Source organism: Tenrec ecaudatus, chromosome 15 (assembly GCF_050624435.1).
Source record: "Tenrec ecaudatus isolate mTenEca1 chromosome 15, mTenEca1.hap1, whole genome shotgun sequence".
In the NCBI taxonomy this organism is placed as follows: domain Eukaryota; kingdom Metazoa; phylum Chordata; class Mammalia; order Afrosoricida; family Tenrecidae; genus Tenrec; species Tenrec ecaudatus.
Window position 1 is genome coordinate 50,250,553 of NC_134544.1, and position 17,587 is coordinate 50,268,139.

At 48.1% G+C, this 17,587-nt stretch overlaps 1 protein-coding gene across 2 annotated transcripts in view; it reads left to right on the forward strand.

Moving 5' to 3' along the window:
• Positions 1–17,587, forward strand: part of KCTD1 (potassium channel tetramerization domain containing 1) — a 132,297-nt gene that overhangs the window by 101,986 nt on the left and 12,724 nt on the right. For both annotated transcript variants that reach the window (XM_075533102.1, XM_075533101.1), the window contains exon 3: positions 6,441–6,585. In XM_075533102.1, the coding sequence (XP_075389217.1) occupies positions 6,441–6,585 (145 nt within the window). The remainder of the gene's footprint in view (positions 1–6,440; positions 6,586–17,587) is intronic.

Consider the following 17,587-nt stretch of genomic DNA (forward strand, 5'->3'; position numbering starts at 1 on the left):
AAGAAAGAAAAGCTTGTAGTTAGTTCAAGGATCATTTGTTGGCCTTTAGGAGTGTTTTCCAGTCCAGTCTGTTGGGGCACCATGCCCTGGCCCCAAAGTCCACCTTCAGCATTCCCTGGCGACCTCGCCGCTCCATTCCCTTGCTGTTCTGTTGCACCCCCTTAGTGTTTTGCCTCTGTGTGGCGGGATCAGTTCCAGTGCAATTCCCACTTGTTCTCCGGTGTTGTTCCCCACAGGGCCATGGGTCAGTGAGGGATGTCAAGTCTCATAGTGGGGCCGGCCCTGTGGTCCTCGCTGTGGACTGGCTGCTCTAATTGGGAACATCATCCACACAGCCTGGTGGGCCAGGATGTGCTCCTCTATCTCCTCCTCCCCCTTCATCTGCTCCCGTGTGCTCCGATCAGATATGTCCCTCTCCCAGAGCTGCAGATTCAATGCCGACCTTTGACATAAATTCTTCTGGGGGAGGGGCAGGTGTCCACGTAGCAGTTGGGATTGGGGCCTTCCCCCCAGACCTCTCCGCTGGTTCCCTAGCGACCCTGGATACAGTTGCTCAGGCTGTGCTGCTTCCCAGGGGCCGGCAGCCTCACCTTTCTCCCTCACAGGAGCTGGTGGATTTGAGACATGACTTTGCAGTTAGCAGCCCAACACCAAGCCCACAGTTCCACAGGGCTTGGGAGCGTGGGGCAGCGTGGATAGATGCATATATACACAAGGAGACTTCAGAAAGTTCCTGGAAAAAACGAGAATGAATGGTAATGACATTTCCAGAACATTTTGAAATCCATGTGGGGTCGTGTGCATGGGTGTGTGAACACATACGTCCAAAAGAATTGAAGGTAAGCACACAAATCTTGCACAAGAATTTTCATATCAACATTAGTTAGGTATCGTTTACTGAAAAGTGGAAACAACTCAAATGTCAGCTGATAGGAGATACCAAATGTGTCTTATCTATACATTGAAATAGTCTTAGCCATAAGAAGCAGTGACGTCCTGGTGTATGCCACTCAAGGATGACCCTGTAGAACGTTAAGCTATGTGTAAGAAACCACACACCAAAGGCACGTGTGTGTGATCCCATTTCTATGAAGTGTTTCAAATATGCAAATCCACAGAATAGAAAGTAGATTGGTGATTGCCAGGGGCTTTGGGCAACTGGCTGCAAAATGGGCACAGGATTTTCTTCGGGATTAAATTAAGGATTAAAATGCCTTCAAACCAAATTGACGTGGTGGTTGTAAATGTACTAAGTGCCGTTGAACTTGGTGAGTTTCATGTTATGTGAATTCCACGTTACGCTGTCATGTATGAGGTGAGCGACTCACTGGGAGAAATATGCTCTCTAGTCTTCTTAAGAATTAGTCTCAGAAACCCACAGGGGCAGTTCTGCCCTGTCCCTTGGGGCCACTAAGACTCGATGGCAATGCGTTTGGGTTTGTTTCCTATAAAACTTATTATCTCTAATTAAAATAGTAATGATCCTACCTTTAGCGGTCAATGGTTTGTAGGGGGAAAACTCTTTCTCAGCATTGCCACTTGGTTCAACAAGTGCTTTTGTTAAAAAAAATTTTAAACAAAGGAAGCAGGCTACGTACACATCAGCCAGAGCCAACCGGGGTCTTGGTCAGTGGGAAACAGGAACGTTCTACCAGGTTAGGAAAGAGATTTCAGGCACCAGGTTACAAATCACTGCAGATGGATTTTGTCACTCCTTCATGTGTCCACAAGAATTATGGCCTGTGTCGAGGACCCCTCTATTTGCTTAGCCGAAACAAGATCCTCCTCAGTCAGTCAGCCCCCTGGGGATGTCATGTCCCAGTCACTGGCCCCTCACACTCCTTCCCCGACCCCCTCCATGGTTTGCACAGTTGGAAATGTTTCGCTCCTTCAAGTTGGCAGCAGTCAGCAGCATCCTGTACCCCGCCCCTTCCCACCTCCTCCTTGTCTGGAACACAGGCACTTTCTCTTGTCCAGGGGACGTGCACCTGGCAGGTAGGACAGTGCCGCCCCCTTGGATGGGAGCGCTTCTCTTCCCTCTGGCTCTCAGCTCCTACACCACCGCGGGCTCTTTCTGCCCCAGCCAGGAGTCCAAGAAGGGCTTTTCAAGCCATCTTCAGGCCCATGCCCTTGCCTTACCCGCATCCTGCTGAAAGCACGCTTTCTCCCGCAGCCCTGGCAGGGCCTGTGTGTGCCCTGCTGTCCTCTGCAGTGCCGGCAGCGCCTAGCACCACAGCCCGAGCGGTTTCTCATCAGGCCTTTGTATCAACTCCTTGCCTCTTTTCGATGCTTCTGCCTAGCGAGTCCAAGTCTCCCCAACTATGGCTTCTAGAGGCCACAGCCCCTCGCTCTTAGTCCACAAGCCAGGCAGTTTTTCCAGTGTTCAACATCACCCTACAGTTCCCTCTCCTGGCTTACGTAGCTTCTTTTTCTACTTTGCATAAGTCAGATGTAAATGTACTTTGAAATGTATCGATGCCCAATTTCCTATATCTGCCAGAGGTAGTTTTCTTGTGCCTTAAAAGATACTGAATGACACTTCTCCCCTAAATAATGCTGTTTTAGAAAAGTCTGGGGGGAAAAAAGAAAAACTCACACATGCTTCCTCCAGGTTTTTCCTTCCTGCTTCGGAGTCCCTTCTTACTGTGTGCCGCCTCTAAGAGCTGCTCTCAAAGACGTTTTTGTTTTGCTGTTTGGAGTAGTGGGTTGTGCATTGGACTGCTAAAGACAAGTTCATCAGTTCAAAACCACTAGCCACCCCGAGGGAGAAAAATGAGGCTTTCTGCTCCCCTACAGAGTTGCAGTCTCAGAAACCCACAGAGGCAGTTCTGGCCTGCCCTGTGTTCTAGTTCTACCCTGACATAATGACCCTTCAGTATGAGTTAGGATTAATTCGATGGCAGTGGGATTTTTCTTGCTGTGCAGTTTGAGCTAGTCATGTTTATATTTGATTTTCCCATCAGTCCCCTGGAAAAGCGGGAGCCGTTTTATAAGAGAGATAGAGACTTGGTTTTGTAAAAGAAATGAGACACTGAGTGGCCCAGGTTACAGGTGACAGCTGTTGGAGTCTGGACAGAGCACACAAGCTCAGTTCTACAATCCACTCAGTCTGTGCTTTCCCCCTTCATTCTGGGCAGATTAATCGCCTATATTCTCTGCCAGTCTACACTCAATCCTGAATTTTGCAAATGGGTATTTACCTAGCAGTAAGAAGTACAGTTTATTTAAGAATGAAATATTTCTCTACTCTGTCTCTTATCTCTTCACTAAAGTGACTTGAGTTCATTGATACGGATGCATTTCAGACCCCAAGCATAATCAGCATCCGCACATGGGTTTCATTGTGATGCTCTGCTGAATAAACATACAAGGGGGTACCCCCACCCCACCTCCCCAAAAGACAGAATTGCACTGGGCAGAGTGGAGCTTTTGTAATATGCATTTTTCCTGCTAGGCGAGCCTCGAGCAACCCATTCTGAGTTAGTGCGCCCAGTGGCATCGCCGGGGAGGGTTTTTTGTAAAAGCAACTTTGCTCAAACCTCATTTTTTGTGATGGCTGATTTAAGAGAACAGCATGCAGCAGTAAAATTTTGTTTCCTGCTTGGGAAAAATGCTGCAGACACTGTTGTGATGTCGAACACAGCTTACAAGGACAGCACTATGGGAAAACTCAAGTGTACAAGTGGTTTTCTCATTTCAAAAAGTGAAATGTCGATTGATGACAAACTTCGTGCTGTATGTCCATCCAAACAGACGAAAATGTTGACTAGTAGTGCGTTTGGAGTTTATTGTACAGGTCAGACTGCTAATTAAGCTTTCTATTTAGAGGTTCTCACCAAAAAAAGGCCTGATTTGTGGCAAATGTGAGACTGGTTTTGCCACCACGATAATGCACCTGCTCACACAGCCATCCCAGGGCGCCAGTTTGGGACAAAAACGTGCCTCTCTTGCTCCAGGCAACTGACTCACCTGACCTTGCTCTGTGTGACTTTTTTGTTTCCACGCATGAAGAGGGACATAAAAGGACAGCAATTTGACGCTGTAGAAGAGGTGAAGAAAAAATAAAACTAGGGAGGTGTGCTGTCAGCCATCCAAACAGATGAGCTTGAAAAATGTTTCCAAGAATGGAATCGCAAATTTGACAAATGTATTAAGTGTAATGGAGAGAACTTTGAAGGTGATAAGGGTGTTATTAAAAAAATTGAAATACACAGCTTTTAAAAATAAAAATCTGGGGTTTTTTTTGGGGGGGGCGCGGGGGTAGCCTCTCATATGCTAGAACTAACTCTAGACCCAAATCGTCCATGTTGTAGCAGGCATTCGTGGTGTAGTGGGCATTCGGGGTGTAGCAGGCATTCGGGGTGTAGCGGGCATTCGGGGTGTAGCAGGCATTCGGGGTGTAGCGGGCAGTCGGGGTGTAGCGGGCATTCCCTTCGTCGCAGTAGCTGCAGGGAGGCCCCTTCAGCGTGAGACGGTGTGCAAACAGTATGCTCATTCCCCCCGCTCCGCCCCTTACCAAGGCAACATAACTCGTTGGGCAAGTGACTCATCTCTTGAGCCCATTTCTTTCATTTTAAAATGGGGCAAATGACATTATTACATGTCTAAAGTACTCCAGGTAATGCAAAACACCCGGAAGGTTTTTACCACACGTAGTTCCCCTCTTGTTCCCCTCAACTGAACGAACTTGGTTATGAACAGTGAGGACTGAAATGGTCAATAACAGGCAAGCTCGTTTACAGCTTGCTTCTGACTGCCCTAGAAAGAAGCCCCTAAGTGAAGGTTGGGTTCCCTGCCTCCTCTCCGTCTCGTCCAGTGTTCGATGGGTGTGTAAATGAGAACTGAGCCACACGGTGGCACACTGAATATGAATCCAAGGCTGATTGTCAGCCCCTGTCCTAGACTGTCCCCATCATGGAAAGTTAAACCAGAACCCTCGCTTAGAAAAAGCTACTTTGTTTGACAAGTATAACCCAACCATAATTAGTTGCTTTCTTTGAAGCCACTCATTACCTTTCCATGCAGGAGACTGAGTGGGGCAGGTGAATAAGCATTGGTCTGCTGTCTGCAAGGTCGGTGGTTCAAACCCGCCAACTGCGGTCCTAGAGAAAGATAAGATTGTTTGCTCCCATAAAGATTTCCAGGGCCTCAGAAACCCTATAGGGCCATGGGTTACGTGCAGAGAGCTGCTTCCGATGGGATGTTTATTTTCTGGTTAAATTTGAAAGAGGTTTATTGAAGCAGTAACATTTCTCTCTTTCTTTGTGAGAGTGGGTGTCCTACTTTTTGGTTTGCCAGATTTTAAGAGTATAGTGTTTGCGAGTGACCATTACAATGGCCTCATTTACGGATGAGATTAGAAAATGTCTGGTCCCGAGTTCACCTTCAAGCAGTTAAACAGGTGATGCTGCAAATCAGAACTGCATTTGTTGAGATTCCGCAGTGGCTCTTCATTAACGAAGGGGGTGCTTTGCTTCTAGTGCTACTGAAAGGCAAAAGGCACTTTCTGATCGGGGAAATGAATTCTTGGGCACAGGTTCTCGTTTCTGAAACGGGTTGTTTTGTGCATTATGAGCCAGCTGTGGGCCCAAGCACGATCTGTGAGGACCGCCTAAATGTGCAGCTTCGACCTTCCTTAAAGGAAACCCGAGGATGGATGCAAAATGCCTGCCCTGTCACAGAATGCACCCGTGTGAGCTCTGTGGACGGGGAGAAACAGCATGGCTCCTTGTTCAGAGACAGCCGAGCCCCTTAGCTTCTCACTAGACCAGGGCACATTCTGGGGACGGCCACATTTAACACTGGATACTGATGCCTGGCGGTTCCTAAAATGCATTTTTCTGAGAACTAGGACACTAGCTTGTGGATTATTTATGGAAAATGTTCTTCCAGACTAAGGGGCTTTTCAATTGTCCTTTTAATCATTGAATGTGGACGTCCACATATAATCATTGCTTGGTTTTTAGCGACACTAAGATTCACGGACAGGAAAAGCTTGGAAAACAAATTTCTTGAAAACAACAGTGCTTTTTAAAATAGAATCCGTTGAACAGACTTGGAGGGAGCGCGCGCGCGCGCGCACACACACACACACATATACTTTTTTCCTTAAGAAGCAGAGAGGCTCATGTAAGGTAGCGCGAGGAAAGACACGATCTTCCATGACAGGGACAGCACTCTGCGACAGTCACCAAGTCAGGAACATTTTCTTTCCAAGTGAAAGACCGCGGAGAAGAGGATTTATTTTCAGAAAGCCTGAGACTGTGTTTTGAGTTGTCTAGTCCTCAGATGTTTATCGAGGAACGACTAGCGCGTCTCAGGAAAGGTCAGCACTAAAGGTGGTTTTCTGTTCCTGCCTGCTAGCTTTTAAAAGCGCGACACCAAACGGCAGCTCGCAGTCTCTGTGACTACAGATGGACTCTCTGTGTTTTCCATTGCAGAATCGGAAGGCTTTTCGAAGGCACGGAGCCCATTGTCTTGGACAGCCTCAAACAGCACTACTTCATTGACAGGGATGGGCAGATGTTCAGATATATCCTGAATTTTCTACGAACATCAAAGCTTCTCATTCCTGATGATTTCAAGGTGAGTAACCCACATCAAATTACGAAGCGCAATTGGGTCTATATCCCTGTGTGATTTTTCTGTCTTTTCTGACAGTGAGTATAGACGTTCATGTATAACTCGTGGCGTGGAGAGGAAGAAAAGTTGTGGGAAAGGAGACCGAATTAATGTAGCCATCAGCATATAGAGTTAGTAAGGAAATGCTATCTCAGGACTTTGTGTGTGTGTGTGTGTGTGTGTGTGTGTGTGTGTGTGTGTGTGTGTGTGTGTGTGTGTGTGTTTTCATTCGTTCGTTCGTTCTCTAACCTATACAACCGGGAGTTCACCCAGAGGGACAGTTACTGGGATATGAAAATGATTTCATTTCAACCTACTCGGAATCTTCACTGAGTAGCCCTTTGGCCCCTTAAAGTGAGTCTGCCCAACCATGAGCTCCCCATGCAGCCTCCAAGCACCACCACTGCCAGCACAGAACTAACTCCTCGTCCTTTGCACCCCATCTCAGTAAAAGATGCCAAAACCCACCTACTTGCTCAAGGCAGAAACCTGGCAGTCCTTCTGGACTTGTTCCTCTTCTTCACCTCCCGCACATGGCCAGTTGGCGAGGCCTGTCCGTTTACCTCCCAGAGCTGCGGCTAGCGTAAGCCCCTCCTCCCCACCCGAGCCCAAAGCACAGCAAGTTTCTACCCCTCTCCCACTTACTTTTCCTCCTGAGACCAGGAGGTTCTTGAGGACGAGGATGCTGATGAAGCTTATATTTGAGACTGCACTGAGATGGTCACAGATTCACCTGCAGTGGCCCAAGTAAAGAGTTCCCAGGCTGTAAATCTTTACAGATGGCCTCACCTTTATCCCATGGAGCAGCTGGTAGTTTTGAACAGCTGCCTTTTCCGTTAGCAAATAATAATAGTCTAAGAGTAATTTCTTGCAAAACTCCCGTATATCACAGTCATGACATTGACAATACAGTCCAGGTACAGAGCAGTCCGTCTCCACAGGGATCCTCACATTGCCATCTCTGAGCCACACAGTCCTTTGTGTCCTGTGTTTCCCAGCCCTACCCCATCCTGGGCTAGGAGATATATTATTATATCAATTACTATTATTATTAATCATTTTATTCAGAGGGGGGGTTTCCAGATCTTATAACAACCTATCATTCAATTGTATCCAGCACTTTTGTACATATGTTGCCATCATTTCCAAAACATTTTCTTTCTATTTAAACCCTTGGTATCAGCTCCTCTTTTCCCCCTTCCTCCCCATCTCCCAGCCTCGTGAATCCTTGATCAATTATATATTATTATGGCTATTTCACATCTTACACCAGCCCTTGACTAGGAGAGACTTTTTTTTAAGAGTGGATCACAACTTGCCCCTGCCTAACATGCTTCAGGCAGTGCCCCTGGTCCACAGACCGTGCTGCATCCTTCCAGAGCCTGCCTGTCCCAGACGACTCCAATCTCTGCCCAGCTCCCGACTTGCCTTGTTCCCTACACATCGATCCCACAAGATTTCTCACACCTCCTCAAGCACATCATCTTCTTTCCCACCTCAGAACAGGCTAATCTGTCTGCCGGAGACCATCGTCTCCCTCCTCTTCCTCCGGCTTGCCCTCATCACCCCACCTCCATCCCCAGAAAGCCTCGCCTGCCCCAGCCCAGCTAGGTTTGCCTGTGCCCCTGATGCTCCCCAGTCCCACGCAGTACATTTGTAATTCTGGCTGCACCAGTGAGCACTGCAGACCCAGATGTCAGTTAGGAATGCTTTCTGTTACACGGATCAGACTACCCAAACTCGTGGCCTAAAACAATGCTGCTCAGATAGGCGACACGGGCCCTGGTAGCACTGAAATGATACAGAGGGGCTGCAAACACAGACGCCTGGGCTTTCTCCTGGATGACGGCTGTACACAAGCTTGCAATTGCCATGCCGGGGTGTGTGTGTGTGTGTGTTTTAAGTATTGTTTTTCTGCAAAGGGCTCGTATGGCGACTAAAGTTGGGGAGCCTGTGGGCTAAACAAGTGGAGATTTATTTTTCTCACATAAAAAGTTAGAAGCCCGTGGTTGTGGGCCGAGGTGTCTGCTGAGTGATGTGATCAGGGAACGCTGTTTCTCTGTCCTGCAGTGTCGGCTGTTGAGGCCCTGTGCTCGGCACCTCCAGGTGGTCAGGTGACTGGCATCCCTCCAGGCTCAATGTCCTCATTCCTGCCAAGAAAGGGGACAGACAGTGTTTTCCTCACGAGGCTCTGTTCTTGACAGGAACCCCTGGAGGCTTCCTCCTTGGAGCCCCCGTGGCCAGAACAGAGCCTCGGCTTCCTGCAAAGGAGCCTGGGAGAGGCGCTTTCTCTTTTTTCCACCTGTGAAGTGAAAGCAATGGGCCCGGGATGCAGGGTTGGCAGCCTGGCAGGGGGTTGGGGAAGCCAGCCAGCAGTGCCTGTCACACGGGCTCAGCACCTGGCACCTAGTAAGCATGTAAATATTTGGGGCATGAGTGAATGAATGTGTCTGTATCTTGACTCCCTAACTATTGTGCAAGGTTCTTACAGGCAGGGACAGTTCCAATTTTCTAGAGGACACTGTGTGCTGGGCATAAAAAATTAAGTTAATTGCTAATTAAGTTAAACACTACAAAAATAAGAGTCAAAAGGAGTCCTAAAACTCTAGAATGTAAGTTAACAATGCATTTGTGTGTGTGTGTGTGTGTGTGTGTGTTTTAAACGTATTTTGAATTGGGTAAAGACTCAACAGAAAAAAGCCGTTTCCCATCCAGCAATTCATGTACACTTTGTTTCATGTCATTGATTACAGTCCCCTGCATGGTTGTGTTACTTATCCTACTTCCTCCCGTGTTTCCTGTTTCCATTCCTCCCCCTTCCATCTCTCTGCCTGCCTTCTGAGCTTGTCCTGCCCTTCTGATCTCAAATGGTTGATTATTCTGTGGCATGATTGGTTCTTGGAGTGATTGTTCTCCCGTCAAACCTGTGTATTTGAGGGCTGTGCATTGAGTCACGGGGGTTGAAGAAGTGGGGTGAGAGCCCTGTCTGACCTCGATACAAAGGAAGGAAAAACCAGTTGAACACCAGCTCACGGCTGATTGCCACAGGCAGAGGTCAAACATGCCTCTAGCATCCAAGGTCCTTTCTCTTCTTTTGGCACCAACCATCTTTCCCATGGCACTCTGCCGTTTCTCTGGGTTTGATAATCCTTTGTGGAGACCAGAGAGAACTCACAAACAATACTCGAGGTTCTGGGAGTTTATTAGGGAAGTTAATAGGTTACCACAAGTCAAGATCAGAAAACATTGTGGACACAGTTCTTTTATCCACAGCACCTCCTTTCAGCCACGCGGACAGGTGCACCTCTCTGGACCCACCTCTGTTCTGAAAGCTCTTTAGCAGCTTTTCTTGTTCCGTGAGCCAGGAGACCCACTATCCTGTCCCGGGCATGAGGTTGGCAGTGGTCCTCTGCTCCGGTGTCATGGGCTCAGCGCTGCAGCCTCTGCCACCTCAGGCAGGGATCTAACGCGTGCTCCACTGACTCTTCCTTCTTGAGGGTGGTAGGATCCCATGCCCCCTGTTTCGGAGACTTACACCCAGAACATTGCTGAAACTGACCAACCCCTCCTTTTTTAAATCATTTTCTTGGGGGCTCATACAACTCATCACAATTCATACATCACTTGTCTCAGCATGTTTGTACATATGTTGCCCTCATTCTTTTCTAGACATTTACTTTCTATTGAGCCCTTGGGATCAGCTTTCCCCCCTACCCTCGTAACTCCGATAGATTGTACATTATTATTCATCTCTCACACCGACTGCTGTCTCCCTTCCCCCTGTAGAGGGGTGTATGGTTATGTGCTGATCACTGCGATCGGTTCCCCCAATCTCCTTCTTAAGAGTCCTCTGCACCTTCCTTGTTCGTATGTTCCGGGGAGTTTTAAAATCTTTGGATAGAAGAGTGATACCAAATAATTTCACTTTACCATCGAGCCGAATTCAGTTCCCGCCCCACAGAGTGAGGCAGGGCCACAGTCTGTGCGTGTGCACCCCCTCATGGACTGTCCCTGCAAGACTGGATATAGAATACGACTGACCTCTGGGGCCGTTCGCTCATATTCCTCTCACCGTCTCCTCCGCTTACATTGCTGATCTCTCTCATTCTATCTTGCCTTCCCATTCACTCACGTGAACATTCGTCTGCCCGCTAGTTAGTGAGTCACCTCTTCCTCTCCCACCTCAGCTCACCATCGAAGAATTGTTTTGATTGAAAAAGTAACTTTTTCTAATAGTGGTGCCATGCAATATCTCTTCTTTGGTGATTAGTGTTTCATTCAGCTTAACGTCCTGCACGAGCTAATACACGGATTGATTGCTAGTCTTTACTGTTGCCTCCTATCCCATTGTGCGTGTGCACCAGTTTATCTGTTCCTCCACTGATGGCCGTGTCACCGTTTCCATCTGTGCCTTTCGTGCGCAGTCCCGCAGTGATCGTGGGCGTGCATACACCTGTTCGTGCCGTGCCTCTTACTTCTACCTGATCGCAGGGTTGCTGGTCAGAGGGCATTTGTGTTTACAGTTTCTTAAGAAGCACCTTTCTGCTTCCTCCCGTGGGATCACGGTACAATCCGACCCGCAGTGTGAGAGCATCCCAGGCCCTCCGCCGCCTTGCCCCCATGCTCTGTTGAACTTTGCTGTTAGCGACGAGACGAGATTCATCCTAAAGGCTGGGGATCCAGAACAGCTCTTTATGTGTTTACTGGCTGCCTTCTTTGGAAAGGTCTGTTCCTGTCCTCTGCTCACTCTTGAGTTGGACTCTTTGCCTTGTACTTGTCGCAGGGTTGGGAGTTTTCTCTCCATGGTTACAGCTCAGCCTCTTGTCTGACCTGGCATAGCCAAAACGGTTTCGCCAGTCTCTGAGGTCTGCTCTCACTGCTGGGGAAATCGTTAACGTACGCCCGTCTGAGGTTGCGGGGGATCCCCCTCATCTACTTTGTCTTCTGCCCTTGTGCCTGGACAGTTAGGCTCGATAGTATATCTGTTGGACATGTACGTCTTTTAATCGTCTCCTGCTTCTGTCTGTGGTGTGAGATGTGAGTCCTTGTCTCGGGTTTCTGCAAATGAAGATCCAGTTTTTTACTTCTTCCGTGTTTAAAATTACACAGGAACCCCCCAACTCATAGCGCTAACTCTGTTCTGACTCTTAGGACCCCCCTGTGTTCCAGCTTCAAATTACCCCCTCGAGCTGCTACAGAAGAGATAGCCAGACATTTCTTCCACAGTGCCGCCTCTGGAGGGTTTAGACTGCCAGCCCTTACATTGTTAAGTCAAATCACTGATACCACCCAGGGACTCTTTGAAGAACCCTGCCCAACGACGGGGAATAGCAAGCGAGGGTTGTTGCTGCAGGTGCGTCGATGCAGTGCCAGCTCTCAGCGCCCTGTGTCCAACACTGCCCGGGCGCGGGACATCCTCCCAGCTGTTTGGGCCCATTGTTACAGCCACTGGGTCAGCCCATCTCGTTAAAGATTATTCAAATAACATAGATCGTACTGTCCTAAGCTACTTAGCAGGGTAATACATTAACTTATAATCCCCACGATTAAAAGGCATATAGACTCTGGCAATTTTTATGTAGAAATATGCGGTTAGAAATGGTAACAACCATCCAGTTTTAGTTGCACTGCGTCCCACATCCTGAGCTCAGTCTTGTAGACACATACCCCCCCCCCCCCGCACACACACACAATCCAAACTCACTGCCATCGAGGCATCGAGGCAGTGCCAAGTCATAGGCTTCCATTTAAACCCATGAGGCGGGCATTGTTTGTCCTTTATGAGCCCTGGGTTCAATGCTGGCTTACGACATGCCCTTTAAAGCTGAGCTGGGCAGATGCCAGAGGTCAGTCCCTTGAGGGTCACCCGTCAGCTAGCGATTGGGAAAAGTTGCTTTTCTTGCTTTCTGCGTGCTTCCTGAGCCTTCTAGAGCCCTTTCAGACCTGCTATTCATCACTTCTGACTACAGAACATACCCTTTAATTGGGGAAGGATTTAGCTCTAGCCCAAGCTTGAGAGAGAGAAAGAAAACACACACACACAAAAAGTCAAATGAAACTCACGTCTCCCAGGGCCTTGAGGTGCTTGTCGCAGAGCCTCTGGTGGCAGGCAGTAAATTATGGGGCATGTGGGAAGCTGCAAGAGCAGCGGCAAGGACTGGAAGCTGAGAGCCACTAGACTCCTGTGGACAATGACGGACCTGTACAAACAGCAGCAGCTCTGCCTACAGCCACCGATACGGGCACCCGTCCGAGCTCTAAGAGCTTTGTTCCTCGTAGTTCTGCGGACCCCCAGGAAAGGGACACAGCCGTTTACCTGTGGGAGCATCTCCCCGACTGGCTCTGCTTGGAGGAGGACCTTCATTGAGGCTCGGTGCCTTGCTGCTGTTTCCTGGTGGGTGGAGCGAGCACATGAAACCTTTAAATCATAGCAGCCTCATCAGATATTCCACAAATACGCTGCCTCTGCTAGATACTCGTTTAGCAATTTAGATAATTTCCGATTTCAGAACAGCATGGAAGTGGCAGCTGCTCGTGCTCTGGCCCCACTGAACGCCCCCAGAATCTCCTCTGGAGGAGCGATTACAGAGCTTCTCGCAGTGTTTCTTCATAGAACCCACTGCCTGCCCCTTTCCCTTGATTCCCTCTCTGTCCCAGCTTGCTTATTCCCTGCATAGGCAAGGACAGAGTGCACCTCCATTGCCTCCACTCACCATACTTACTCACCATCAGAGAAGCCGGACTCTTTGAAGAGCGGGGTATCCGAATTGGAGGGAGGCTGGCTTTAGCAGCCTGCGATGGGCAGAGGACACTACCGGCTTGCTGACAGTGAAGAGGACTTGGAGCACTTGCGGAAGAAGACCAAGACTGCAACCTTCAGTGTGACTGCAACTCAGGGTAAGGAAAATCAGACTCCTCACACCTGAGCCAACAGGTATCATCATCATAAAGAAAGAAAGGCTGGCGCTGTCAAGGACTTCATCATCTTGGCTGCACAATCAATGCTCACAGCAGCAGCGGTCAAGAGCTCAAACAAAGCACTGCATCGGGTAAATGTGCTGCACCAGCCTCTTTCCAGTGTAGAAAAACAAGGAGGTTACTTTGAAGATTAAGGTTCGCCTGCTCCAAGCCATGCTGTTTTCAATACCCTTCTGTGCATACGGAAATTAGACCTGGAATAAGGAAAAGTGAACAAATGCGTTTGAATTATGGGACTAGTGAAGAATATTGAAGTACCATGGACTGCCAAAAGAGTGAGCAAATCTGTCGTGGAAGAAGTACAGCCAGAATGCTCCAGAGGTAGTCTGGGTTGACTAGTGAAGCAAATCTAGAGAAAAATATCTGCGTGTAAGAGAAAGCGTTGTAGAAAAGAGCGATTGTGTATTGAGAAAACATCCCAGCTCAGTTCATATCAAGTTCAGAAGTCTGATATTAGCCCATATATCCAATACTAGTCCATAAATTCCTCCTCAGACTCACACAGCACATGCAATGATGCCAAATGCAGGATGATCCCAGGTTGGTGGATGAAAAGTCTTGTGGATCCAGTGGTGGTGGAAGCATGTCCAGGGCTCTGGCTGCCATCAGTGTGGCTCCATGTGGCTTGTCAACAGGAAGGTGAAGCAGAGAGAGTGTGTCCTGCCTCCAGGGAGGAAGTTGCCAGAATCTTCATGAGAAGGCTAAGCCCACAAGGAGGTATGAGGCTGTGTGTCCTAATTGACAGGCTAGACTCCACCCCTTCACTCTTACCATCCTCAAGTTGACATGAGATTATGTAACTACCACAGATCCTTAGAGGCAAGGATGGTGAGACTGCTTTGGACATATTATCAGGAAAGACCAGTCCCTGAAAAAGGAAAAAGACATCATGCTTGTTAAAGAGGAAAGGCAGCAAAAAAGAGGAAAGCGGTTATCTTTTTACTAATATTTTAATATTTTATATATATATATACATATATATACACACACACACACATAGGAAATTTTAAAGTGTGGACAAGTAAACATTTTTAAAACATGGTATTCCTACCACTCAGCAGTTGCCATTGTTAAAATCTTAGTGTATAGCCTTCCAGAATTGTTTTTTAACATTTATTCTAGACAACTGTTTACCTTCATACTGTGCTAGTGTTTCATTACCTTTGATATAAAGGGTCTTCGGGAAAAATCCTGTATGTTTTCATTTGTCCATTAACTTTAAGTTCCCTCTTACTTCACCCAGGATCAAAGGTCTAATTGTCCCAAGAAATGTCATTTCTCCAACACATCCTCTAATTGAAGCCCATCTGTTGCTTGTTGCTGTCAGTGCTGACTCAGCTCTGACCCATGGTGACCCTGCATACTGTGAAACCTGTTGAAGCTAGAACTCGGGAGGACTGCCTTGTTTGTTCTAGGTCTGGCAAGTTTTCCCCCTTTGACAGGGTACAGCCTCACCACCTTTCTGCCATTGATTTTAGTGGGCAGTATTTGGATTTTCCTTCTCTGACAGGTCTCTGCCCTCCACAGGTCTTGCCTTTCGCAGATTATACTGTACAACAGAATCAAGTGTTTCCCAGGCCCCTGCCATCTTCCTGGGCATGGGGAGGTTTGAATACCTTGGTGTGGCCACGGTGTCATGTCAGTCCATCCCATTGATGGCCTTTCCTAGCCCTTTGTCTTTTCAAATGCTACGCCCACAGTGAGCAAGTCATTTGCACGATCTTAGCTTCTAAGGTGCAACCTTGTTATATTGTTTTTCCCTAAGCCTGGTTTGAAGGCCTGATGTCCTTATATCTCTCGGTATCACGCATGGTCCCTTCTTCTAGCATACTGAGTTGCTAAGGAGATACGCTGGTTGACCTACAGAATGTCCTGCCACTTGGCTTTGTCATATGTAGTTTAGCTTATTGATCTAACCCCTTCACTTCCTCTATACACCAAAAGTTATATCTTAAGGCTTGATGTTATCTCTTAAACTGAAACACTCTGGCTGGAAGACCTCTCCATTGGTGTTGTATACTTCATAATATATCACCTTAGAAAACACAGATAGTTGAACCACCTTGAATGTTTAGGATTACCCACTGGACCAAGGTGAGTTACCTATAACTTAGTTGCAACCAAACTACTTCTGTCTAGCTCAGTTTCCCGATCTCAACACTACCAATGGTTTAGGCTAATCATCCTGCTGCCGGGGCAGTCCTGTGCATTGTTAAGATGTTCAGTGGCAGCAGCCCTCGCCAGTACTCACTAGAAACCAAGAGCATGCCCCCCTTCCTGGTTGTGCCGATCAAAAATAGCTCCAGACATTACCAAATATTCCATGGGGTCAAAATGCTCCATCTTACAGCAAGAAGGAAAGAAAAAACAAAACCCAACACACTGCCATCGAGTTGATTTTGGCTCGTAACAGAGTATTTATGGAAAGGACATTAGTTTATCTCAGAGAAAATCCTGGGAAATCCCAGGGCAGTGCCAAAGACCCAAATTGTGGGCACTCCGGGGCCTTCTGAGAGTATGGCCGGGGATGTAGCCGTGCTCCCCCCACAGAGGCCCTGGGAGTCCAGAGACTTAAGATGCTAACTGCCAAAAGAAAGAAAAATGGGAGGTGCAAGTCCATTCAGAAGCGCCTCTAAAGAAAGGCCTGGTGATCCCTTTCTGAAAAAGCCCTGTGATTCGCAGGTCCGCTCTGACACTAGGAGGGTCATCCTCACCGGTCAGAATCGGCCTCATCTGAAGGCAATTACTAGTCCCTTGGAAACCAGACACCGAGTTCTCTCATCTCGAGTTTGTAAATGAGACCAGAACAGTGGGCCAGGTCAGATAAAGCTCAAGGAAAGAAGATCCCAGAACTTGCAGAGCCAAGAGGGGAATGAACACACACCAGAAGATTTTAAAAATAAAGAAATGTAAGCATGAGATTTAAGTAATAAAATTCCCTGGTCCTGATTAAGGAAGAAAAAGAAAGCAACCAACAGACTTGGCTCCGCGGGCAGTTTTCTGATGAGCTGAGCCTGGAAGCCGTGTTAGGGAGTGTGAGCAGACAAATCATCAAGGAGCCTGCCAGGAAAACAAATGGCCAGCCTGAGCCCAGCTATGCAGCACAAAGGAGCCTCCTGGTTGCCGGGTCAGAGCGCACAGAGAGCGCCTCTCCCCAGGGACCCAGGGGGACCAGCTGGGCTCAGGAAGAAACCACCCAAATAGTGACATGAGAGTGAAAGAGCACTTCCTGCTTCAGGTTGTTCAAGGAATGGCCCCCTGGGCCCCCTCTGCAGAGTGCAGATTGCCTTGGTGATTGGGGCTCTCAGGGTGGCTTTTAGGCCTTTAAAGGAACATCCTCAGTATCCTTGAGGAATCACCAAGAAGTGCCAACAGTCTAGACAGGACCACATGTTCCCTTCTCCTCTTCGAGAAAGAGCAGGTAAGATGGATTCGAGGAATGTGGTTTCCAGAAGTGCAGAATCTGTGTGACAGCCGCCCGTGCCCGTCAGTACATGGGCAGACTTCAGAGGGGGTTCTTAGACACGCAGAGGGTGTCTAATCAAAGAGCGTGGTGAGGGTAGTAAGTCAGCACAGAGGGGACTTGGAATCCTAAATCCTGCCAACTGCCCTCCGTACTTTGGGGCTAAGATAACAGCCAGACCAGGGCACTGGTCATACAGGCAACATGTATAACGGGCTTGGAAGCAACGCTAATGGAAGTGAGTCCCTCGTTTTAAAGGTAAAGAGCCCCAAAGACGTGCACCTCTCCCACGTTGCTACTTCCCCTTACTAACTTGAAAGCAAAGTCCAACCAGTGGCATCCAGTCAGTTCTGATGCCTAGTGACCCTGTCGGATGGCACAGAACTGTTCCTTGGAGTTTTCAAGGCAATAAGTCTTTACAGCCTCATCAGTCTCCTCCGGAGCAGCTGGTGAGTTTGAACCACCGACTGCTCTATTTCCACAGTACAGCACTCTGACTTCAGTGGGGTTTGATCACTCATTGCC